We start from the raw sequence: 10,329 nt of genomic DNA on the forward strand, positions 1-10,329 counted from the left end.
TCCAGCCCCGCCAAGCCCCGGCCCTGCGGTGCCGGCAACGGGTGGGGGGCAGGCGGGGGGACCCTGCGGTGCCGCTGCCCGGGGCCGGGGCCGGGGCGGGGGCCGGGCCGGGCGGGGGGCGGAGCGGCTCCGCTCAGCTGGGGCTGGCGGAGAGTCAGAGGCGGCGGCGGGAGGCGGCGGCAGCCGCAGCTCCGAGGCAGTCGCTGCACCGGCACCGGCTCCCGGCAGTGTCCGCCGGGCCCAGGTAAGGGCTGCGCTCCCACCCCGGCTCCCTCGGCCGCGCCCGTCCCCGTGGCCTCGGGCCGCGCCGTGCCCCTGCGTCCCCAGAGCCCCGGTGCCCGAGGCGGCGGGAAGCGGGGACCGGCGATTCCCCGCAGCCGTCGGGGCCACGGCTTGCCGTGGCTCGGCGGCCGGTGTCGGGGCTCCCGGGGCAGGGAGCTGGGCCGGGGGCGGCGTGCGGGGCGGGGTGCACCGGGCCGGTCCCACGGGCTTTCCCCTGCCCGGCGCAGGACGCCGGGGAGCAGGGCTCCGGGAAAAGGGCTCGGGGGGAGTCCCTGTTCCCCCGGTGTCCCGGCAGCACCGACCCCCGCAGCCGGTACTCAGCGGGACCCTGCCGCTGCAGCCCCCGGCCACGGGCAGGAGCTGCCCGCAGTCACCGGGGCAGAGAAACGGCGGAGACGGACCCCCTGTCCGGCTCTCCCCTCCCCGGGTTCTCTCCTCTGGCTATCCCGAGCCAGGGGGAGCAGTGGCTTTAGGGGGCTGCCGGACAGCCAGACCCCAGGGCGGGTTTGGGCTGGAATTTGGGTTGGTTCTGCCAAGCCTGTGACTCCAGCCCCCCAGGGAGCTGCACGGGGTGGGCACCCTCCTCCTGGTTAACCTTGCTGCAGGGCACGGGGCCAGGGCTGTGCCAGCTCCTCTCGCTTTCGCTTCCCTGGCCCCCTCTGCTCCCACCAGGCTGGGCAGGAGCTGCTGAGTGGCCGTGATGGCAGGGGGCGATGGGCTGAGCACCTGGGGGAGGCACTTTGGCTCCACGGGGCACTGGGACTCGCAGACCATGGGGCAGAATGGGGGTGCGGGGGTCCCAGCAGAGCTCGGTGGTCGTAGGACCTCTGGGCACCCCAAGGGAAGGTGACGATGGCAGCTGGTGCAAGCTGGGCTCATACTGTGCCCTCCCAGCATGGCTCCTCTCAAAAGCAACCTGTGCCACCTCTAAGGGTGTTGGTGTTGGAGGGGGTCAGGTGTCCCAGCAGAGGATGGGTGGGAAGTGCTTGGGGCATGTAGGAGATACAGCACCTTCTCACCCATCCTACTTGCAGAGGGTTTTGGGATGGGAGGCTGCCAGCTGCCAGCAGATTTCCTGCTGCACCATGGCTATCAAGCTAGACTTGGCTCTGCCCTGCCAGGTGCTTCACTTCCACAGTTGTTCTCCAGATATTCACATAGGGCTGTCCTCCCCCCAGCACCATGCCAACCCAGCTGAGCACCTGTGAGGATGGCTGCAGCCCTGCTCAGTGTCCTTCCATGCTCAGTGCATGGTGGGTGGTTTGCCCTTTCAGGAGAGCTTTGCCTGAAGGTGCCCTTCATCTGACAGGTCCCAGCAGCTACCCCAGAACAGCTGGACCCCAAAGAGCTGGGCTCTCAGTGCTGCTCAACCCCTCTGGCCAGGCTCAGCCTGCCTCTAATGGGCTCCATCAATCCATGTGCCTGCAGCCTCTTTCCTGCTTGAGGAAACCCTGGCTTCCCAAGAGGCATTCATTGCCTGAAATGAGGCAGGGACCTTTTTTCGGCCTCTTCCCAAAACTTCAAATTTGAGAAGTCACAGAAGAGATGTTTCAAGGTGGCTGGAGGCTTGTGACAGGCACGACCTAGGGACAGGCACCATGGGGCACAGAGGAGGAGGAGGTCAGCATGCACCCTCAGCATCCTCCAGCATCAACCTCCCACCCTGTGTGCCCCCACAAGCACCCTGCTCTGCAGGGCTGCGGGAGAGCCCTGGGACCTGCTGTGGCACCGGCAGCTTCCCATGCCAGAGCAGCCTGTGGTTTCTGGGCTCTCAGGGGATCTCCTGCTCCCATGGCCCCCAGAACACTGGCCCTGTGGGATTTCAGTAGTCAGCTTCAAATGGGAAACAAATCTCTCCCGTGATTTGGGAAAAGACAGCTGATCTCCGAAAGGACTGCATCTCCTGCCAAAGGAAAGGCCTGTCTGCTGCAAAAGCCTTTGATTCCCCAGTGCCTCCGTGCTTTCTGCAGAGGGAGTCAGCAAACCTGGCTCTTACTTTTACTGAAATCTCTGAATTTAGTATACGGGGAAGGAAGGGGCGGTGGTGAGAGAACAGGCTCTGAAGCACCATGGCTGCTGGAGCCTGCTCCACGTGTCGCTGCGGGAGGGTGAAGACACTGATGTGTCCCTGTGTCCCTGCTCCAGCCCCAGTGCCACAGGCAGTGGCAGGGGCAATGGCAGGGCAAATGGGCTCTGGGTAGGTTTGGGATGGGGATTAAATATAGTGGCACTGTGGGCATGGTGGGCTCAGGGCTGTCTGGTTTTGGCAGCACTCTTGGCTGGAGGTCAGGAGCCATTGGCACCCCTGATGCCACTGCCTTGGTCAGGGGCTCGGCTCAGAGCTGGCATTGGCTTTGCCAGCCCAGCCCAGGCTCCCTGCCCTGGGTGATCTCACTGGTTCCTTTTTGACCCCAGATGTTTTAGGGCTGCCCCCCAAGCAGGCTACTCTGCCCAGCACTGCCAGTTCTATGCTATCCCTGCCTGTGCCAGTGCATCCTGGGGAGCTCTGTGGGGGCACTGGACCCTGCACCCATTTGTCTCGCAGGATCCATGTCACTTGTTGGCATCCTGGTGGTTCCAGGTCGCTTCTGGAGCTGTCACAGCTCACCCTTCTGTGGGAGCTCCTTTGTACAGGCACCACAGGGTGTGTTGGGGCAGAGGGCGCAGGCAGGCTCATGCCCCTGCTCGTCCGTGGCTCACCTGGCTGCCCACAGACTCAGCAGCTTTTCTCTTCACACTTCCAGGTGCTGAGGGCTCTGCTGGAGCAGCACAACCCCCCTCCTGCCAACACCGTACTGTGCCACCCCCTGCCACCCAATGCCTGGGAACTGCCTGCCCTTGCCTTGACGGGTGGCAGCAGGTGACACGGGGTGATGCAAGTCCCCCGGCTGGCGCCAGCACACCCCATGGCGGTGCCCTTGGCTGCCTGGCTGTGGCTGGTGCGCCTGGCCACCTGCCTGGCTGCTGGGCATGGCATGGCTGGCAAGAAGGAGATCAGCACGGATGGGGACTTGGTGATTGGGGGCCTCTTCCCCGTCCACGAGAAAGGAGTGGGGAGTGAAGACTGTGGCAAGATCAACGAGCACCGGGGCATCCAGCGTCTGGAGGCCATGCTCTTTGCCCTGGATGAGATCAACAGGGACGGGAGCATCCTGCCGGGGGTGAGGCTGGGTGCCCACATCCTTGACACCTGTTCCAAGGACACCTATGCCCTCGAGCAGTCCCTCGACTTTGTCCGTGCCTCCCTCACCAAGGTGGACGGCTCCGAGCACATCTGCCCTGATGGGTCCTACGCCATCCATGATGATGTGCCCACAGCCATCACTGGTGTCATTGGAGGCTCCTACAGTGACGTTTCCATCCAGGTACCCCCTCAGAAGAGGGACTCGATGGGGCTGGGGGGTCAGCAGAAACAGTGGTGGGGTGGCTAAAACTCCAGTGGGACTGTGTGCTGGTGTAGCACAGGGATGCTCTTGCATCCCTCTCAGTGATGTTGTGCCCCTTCCTGCAACAGGAGGGGAAGGCCAGACTGGCGCTCGGGTGCTGCCACGCAGAATTTTACTGCAGCATTTATCTGCTGCCATGGGGGTGCTGCAGCCCTGATGGTGTCTGGGGTCCCCTCTGAGCTGCAGGGTTCCCCTCGCCCACTAAAAGCCATGGGAGCTGAGCCAGTTGATCCATCATCTTGCATGGGGACAGGGATTTATTCCCCTCCTGGGGCTGTGGTGGCAAGCACAGATCCTCAGCCCAGGACAGCTTCTATGCTGAGGTCCATGCTGTCCTCAGTTCCAGCATGCTGCTGTGTCCTTTGCCTGTATGGTGCAAGCCACCTCCTGGGAGTGACAGCATGGGTCCCTGGCCTGACACATCCTGGGAGGCAGCTGCTGTGGTGCCCTGGCACCAAGTGGTTGGTTGTCCCCAGGGGCCACCATGGTGCAGGAGCAGGGTTTGGTCACTTCCAGCCCCATGGGTCCTGTCCCCTGTGGGACAGGTGGGTAGCCAGGTACGGGGCCCCCCCAGCATGGCAGTGACATTTCTGAGGTAAGAACGATGCCAGAGACACTGCAGTGGGGACATGGAGACACTGCTCCCAGCAGGCAGGGCTGCCCAGCATGAAGGGGCACCATCCCCTCTGCCCTCCAAACCCATCCCGAGACAGGTGGCCCCCTGCAAGGGGACCCCCACCTCTGTAGGGCTTGGCAGTAGAGATGCTGGCTGGGGCAGGGTGGGTGCAGGGGCCACCACCCCATGTTCTCAACGATCCTATGGTAACGGGCACCTGGAGCACAGGACCAGGCTGTCAGCTGGGTGGGGTGAAGCTCAGTCCCCAAAACCTGCGGCTCTGCAGGAGCTGGCTCAGGCAGGGAGAAGAGCATCCCCTGAGGATTCAGGCGGCCAGTGGGGCCGAGTCCCAGGGGCTGTCAGTGTACTGCCCACACACTCGCTGAGATTTAATGAGTCCCTGGGGCACATTGAACCCCATCTGCCGGTCCCTGTATCCCAACACCCCCATGGCTGTGGGGTGGAGGAAGCCGGGGCAGGTGGTGGAGACAGCACTCTAGTCCAGCTCACAAGGGCACTTGTCCCTCCTCTTGCTGCATGTCCCCACAGCTGGGGCACTGTCCCAGACAGGTGGTGGTGCAGGCGGCACAGCAGGCTGGCAGCTCCTGAGAGCAGCCGGGGCAGGCAGCAACATCCCTGCTCTCTGAGGCCCTCTCGCCAGTAGGGGACTTCACTGTTGAGGACGTTTGTCCACGTTAATTAAGCTGCATCTCTTGCCTGGGGGGAAGTGAGATGTAGGCAGGCTCACTGGCCCTGCTGACCACCCCAAGCCCCCCTTTGCTTCTCCCAGTGCCTGGGTTTCTAACAGCCTCATTAGTGGAGCTTTTTTCCTTTTGAAGTGAACAAGAACTTCTGCTGAGTGGCTGAAAGGTGCAGGTCCTGCTGGGGCTCTGGAGGTGGGATGAGCAGGTGCTGGTCCCCAGGCCCAGCAGCTGCCCTGGGCTGGATGGTGGGCTCTGCCCTGGCCCCCCAGTCCTCTCCTCCCACACCATGGGGCTGCTATGTGCCCCAGCATTCTTCTTGCCCATGAGCATCAACCACAGGTCACCCACAGGGGAGTTTCTGCTTTTGCCACAAATTCATTTACCTGCCCCTCAGCCCTAAATTTCAGAGGAGAAATGCATGAAATATTAAAATAATGAAAGAAATGTGCATGTCTGAGGGCTCTGGCAACAATGTGAGTGGGTTGTAGTTCCATCCATCTGTCCCACCACCCCTCTGGATTGGGGGCATTGGTCACCAGCCCCACTGTCATGCTTGTACCTCACCATGCAGCAATTTGGGTGCTCCAGTAGGATCAACCCTCCCTGGGCCATATCTTTGGGTGCTCACCTCTCCTCCTCCACCCAGGTGGCCAACCTGCTGAGGCTCTTCCAGATCCCACAGATCAGCTATGCCTCCACTAGTGCCAAGCTCAGTGACAAGTCCCGCTATGACTACTTTGCTCGCACTGTCCCACCAGACTTCTACCAAGCCAAAGCCATGGCAGAGATCCTGCGCTTCTTCAACTGGACCTACGTCTCTACAGTGGCCTCAGAGGGCGACTATGGGGAGACAGGGATTGAGGCTTTTGAGCAAGAAGCCCGCATGCGCAACATCTGCATCGCCACCTCAGAGAAGGTGGGGCGCTCCATGAACAAGAAGACCTATGACGGGGTGGTCCGGGCTCTGCTGCAGAAGCCCAATGCCAGGGTCGTTGTGATGTTCACCCGAAGTGAAGATGCCCGGGAGCTGCTGGCGGCTGCCCAGAGAGCCAACGTGTCCTTCATGTGGGTGGCCAGCGACGGCTGGGGAGCCCTGGAGAGCGTGGTGGCTGGAAGTGAAGCGGTGGCAGAGGGAGCAATCACTATCGAGCTGGCAGCCTACCCCATCAAGGAGTTTGCTACCTACTTCCTTAACCTCCATCCCTACAATAACAGCCGAAATCCCTGGTTTCGGGAGTTTTGGGAGCAGAAGTTCAAGTGCAGCCTCCACATGCAGGACTGTAGTCATTATTCCCTCAAGACAGGCAAGTTTGAGCCAGAGTCCAAGATCACGTTCGTGGTCAACGCAGTCTATGCCATGGCTCACTCTCTCCACAACATGCACCAGGCACTGTGTCCCAACTCCACCAAGCTCTGTGACGCCATGAAGCCCGTCAATGGCAAGAGGTTCTACAAGGACTTTATGCTCAATGTTAATTTTGATGGTGAGTCCAGAGATGGACATGGGGTTTGACTTCCTAACTGGAAAGGGGTCAGTGGAGGAGAAGGGAGGAGGGAGACCCATATTTGATCCAAAGTCCTCCAGTTCCTCCATCCTGCCCACACCTAGGGTCCCCTGTGCAATGGGCTGTGGGTGTCCCAGGATGACAACAACCCACTGTTACCGTTAGAAGGAAATCCAGGCCTTCTGTGCCCACTGTGGAGAAGTTGGTGACCAAGTCCATTCTGCTAAAGCTGGGTGGGACCAGCCCCAACGTGGGTCCTTGGAGACCTCACTTGCAGGTGCCGTGACTTATTCACATTTTGGGGATTAAATTTGAGGAAACTTGATCAGACACCTATATATTTGGGGATGAATTAGAAGTGTGTTCTCTATAACTTGGACTGAGTGCAGCTACTCAGGTGTCCTTGAGAGTCACAGAAGCTGCAAACCCCCCCTCTTGGTCCCTGCAGAGCTGCCTGGGGTTGCTGAGCTCTTAAGCACATAGGGAGATAGCTCTCCATCATTGCTTTCCTGCTCCTGATGTGTGCATTGGCAGCAATGATGAAAGTGAAGGTGGGGAACAGGTTGAACTTTTGCCTGTGATCCTGGTGGGATGTCACCCTCTGAAGGAGCCCTGCCTCCACACTGGAAGCGAGTGTTCTGCCCCAAGGCAGTCACCATCTTCCCTTCTTCTCCCTCCAGCTCCATTCAGGCCAGCAGACACCAACAGCGTGGTTCGATTTGACCGCTACGGCGATGGGATCGGGCGCTACAACATCTTCAACTATCACCGCATGGGCGGGCGGTATCGGTATCAGAAGGTGGGCTACTGGGCTGAGGGGCTCATCCTCAACACCAGCCTCATCCCATGGGCCGAGACCTTCATCCCTGTGTCCCAGTGCAGTGACCCCTGCAAGAAGAACGAGATAAAGAGCATGCAGCCTGGAGACATTTGCTGCTGGCTCTGCATCCCCTGCCAGCCCTACGAGTACTTGCTGGATGAGTTCACCTGCATGGACTGTGGTCTCGGTTACTGGCCCAACGAGACCCTGAATGGCTGCTACGAGTTGCCCCAAGAGTACATCCGCTGGAAGGACGTCTGGGCCATTGGTCCTGTCACTATCTCTTGCCTCGGTTTTATCTCCACCCTCTTTGTTTTTGGAGTCTTTGTGAAGAACAATGACACCCCCATCGTGAAGGCCTCTGGCCGGGAGCTCTGCTACATTCTCCTGACTGGGGTCCTCATGTGCTACAGCATGACCTTCATCTTCATTGCAAAGCCTTCCACCGGGGTGTGCACGCTCCGGCGCCTGGGGCTGGGCACGTCCTTTGCCGTCTGCTATTCAGCCCTCTTGACCAAGACCAATCGCATTGCCAGGATCTTCAGTGGGGTGAAGGAGGGGGTCCAGCGCCCCCGGTTCATAAGCCCCACATCACAGGTGGTCATTTGCATGGCCCTCATCTCTTGCCAGCTGATCATCGTCATCATCTGGCTGCTAGTGGAGACCCCCGGCACAGGCAAGGAGACCGAGCCCGACAAGAGGTACATCGTCACCCTCAAGTGCAACAACCGCGACTCCAACATGCTGATTTCGCTCACCTACAATGTGCTCTTGATTGTCCTCTGCACGGTTTATGCCTTCAAGACACGGAAATGCCCTGAAAACTTCAATGAAGCCAAGTTCATCGGGTTCACCATGTACACGACCTGCATCATCTGGCTGGCCTTCCTGCCCATCTTCTACGTGACTTCCAGCGACTACCGAGTAAGAGCCTGAGTTTTAGGCGTCTCTAATAGGACTTGATCTGAGCAGTCCTGGTGATTTGGGCCCCATGGGGTTTGTGGCTAGGAGATGCATAAGCCTAGGGAAGGGTCTTCAGCCATGGACATGGTGATGGTCACTTTTGCATTGGGGCATTTGTTGCTGGATGAAGTGTGGCTGAGGGGGCAATGAGTCCTGAGGACAAGACATCCCCCTTGGTAGTCTGTTTGCTGCCTGAGACCTCTAGAGGCACCCCTGACCTGGCTGTGGAGGAGTGATTGCTATTCTTCAGCCTCATGACATGAAGGCGTGGGACGTGTGTGTGTGTGTTTTCCTCTGGGCATGAATGCCAAACCCAAGTACAGCCTTGGTCCCTGGGGAACTGGGCAGTGCCAGGAATGGGGTAGCATGAGATGCACCCTGCAGCACCTTGAGCCCCACTGCTGGCAAGGTGCCCAGCAATGTTCTTGCCAGAACTGTGTGGGGGTGGCTGCAGCTGGGGGCTTCTGGGGATGACCTGCATCCCCTGGTGGGAGTGAGTGCTGGGGTGAGGGGTGTTGGGTGGGATGGGGAAGCTGCTCAGGGTGCACCCCCTTTGCAGGAACAGCCTGTGCCCATCAGGGCAGTGCCTGTCCTCTGCCCAGGGGTCTCCAGCAGGTCCACCCTGATGGAAGGAGCTGGTGCAGGGTAGGATATGCCTGTGGGGTGCAGGAAGCAGCCTCTGCCTGGTGCCATAGGGTGGGCTTCACCCTGCCCCTCTGGGGGCAGAGGGCTGGTGGCAGCAGCAGCACCTGATGCTCACCCCTGTCTGCAGGTCCAGACCACCACCATGTGCATCTCAGTGAGCCTCAGTGGCACCGTGGTCCTTGGCTGCCTCTTCACCCCCAAACTCCACATCATACTCTTCCAGCCCCAGAAGAACGTGGCCAGCCACCGTGTGGGCACCGCTCGGTTCAGTGTGGCAGCTGCTGGATCCAGCCAGTCCCACGGTGAGTGTGGGGAGCTGGGGATGGGTTGGGGGGCAGCACCTGCTTCCTGGCAGGGAAGTGGGGGCACCATGATCACCCCAGAGGGACACAGTCACCCTAAGCACCCTCCACCCCAGCCCCAAGGCATGTAGCTCCCTGAGTCCTAACCCCAAACCCAGAGGGGACATGGCCACCCTGGGCACACTCCACCCCAGCCCTGGGTGGGGCTGTAGCTCCCCAGATGCCCATCACCCACTGCACTGGGATGCCCTGGGTTGTGGGGGGGCTGTTGCTGGAATATGACCTGCCCCTGAGTCCTGCTTTCCTGGCCAGGCTCGGCCTCGCAGTACGTGCCCACAGTGTGTAACGGCCGTGAGGTGGTGGACTCCACAACGTCGTCCTTGTGAAGGGCTCCTGCCCGTGGCTGCGCTGCACTCTGGGAGCAGCACCCATGGCTGTGTGGGGCCAGAGGAAGACAGCAGGCTCAGCCCCAGCCCTGCACGAGCCACGTGTCCCATGCGCTGTGTCATTGTACGTGTCACCCTTCCCTTGCACTGAGTACCGTGACACGTCCCTTGTCCCCTGCACTGATGAGCCCTGGTGAACATCCCCCCACTCCCTTGAACTGAGCTGTAGTGCACATCCCCTGTGTCCCCTGCCCTGAGCCCTGGTGAACACCCCCTCATCTCTTGCACCAAGCCCTGGTGCACATCCCCTGTCCCCTGCCCTGAGCCACTGAGCCGCATGTCCCCCCAGCCCTTGCAGCGAGCCATGGGGCAGGTGTCCGGTGTCACCTGCACCGAGCCATGGTGCACATTCCCCCCATCCCCTGCAGGGAGCCCTGGCCCATCTCTGCCTGTCCCTTGCACCAAGCCGTGGTCCAAACCTCCCTGGCCCCTGCACAGACGCAGCTCATCTCTCCCGCCCCGCCCCGAGCCACAGTGGATGTCCCCCCAGCCCTCGCACTGCAGCCCCCGGCCCTTCACCTGAGCCATGCTGCACGTGCCCCATCCCCTGCCCCAGCCGCGGTGCCAGGCCCCTCTCCCTCTCCCCAAGCTGGGCTCCAC

The 10,329-nt window shown here is 60.8% G+C and overlaps 1 protein-coding gene across 1 annotated transcript; it reads left to right on the plus strand.

Moving 5' to 3' along the window:
- The first annotated feature begins 197 nt into the window (after window positions 1-197).
- GRM2 (glutamate metabotropic receptor 2) lies at window positions 198-10,286 on the plus strand. The gene is made up of 6 exons (XM_051627821.1): window positions 198-244; window positions 3,027-3,647; window positions 5,695-6,532; window positions 7,234-8,297; window positions 9,109-9,283; window positions 9,596-10,286. The coding sequence occupies exons 2-6, from the start codon at window positions 3,156-3,158 to the stop codon at window positions 9,667-9,669; spliced, it is 2,643 nt and encodes an 880-aa protein (XP_051483781.1). The 5' UTR covers window positions 198-244; window positions 3,027-3,155; the 3' UTR covers window positions 9,670-10,286.
- Window positions 10,287-10,329: the final 43 nt, after the last annotated feature.

The sequence above is a fragment of the Apus apus genome, chromosome 9, assembly GCF_020740795.1.
Source record: "Apus apus isolate bApuApu2 chromosome 9, bApuApu2.pri.cur, whole genome shotgun sequence".
Classification (NCBI taxonomy): domain Eukaryota; kingdom Metazoa; phylum Chordata; class Aves; order Apodiformes; family Apodidae; genus Apus; species Apus apus.

What these genes read in the sequence shown, in the direction of transcription:
- GRM2 (XM_051627821.1), top strand. Translation starts at nt 3,156, where the DNA reads ATGCAAGTCCCCCGGCTGGCGCCAGCACACCCCATGGCGGTGCCCTTG. An exon ending in GCTCAATGTTAATTTTGATG is followed by an intron (nt 6,533 to 7,233) that starts GTGAGTCCAGAG and finishes TTCTCCCTCCAG; the next exon opens with CTCCATTCAGGCCAGCAGAC. An exon ending in TGGATCCAGCCAGTCCCACG is followed by an intron (nt 9,284 to 9,595) that starts GTGAGTGTGGGG and finishes TTTCCTGGCCAG; the next exon opens with GCTCGGCCTCGCAGTACGTG.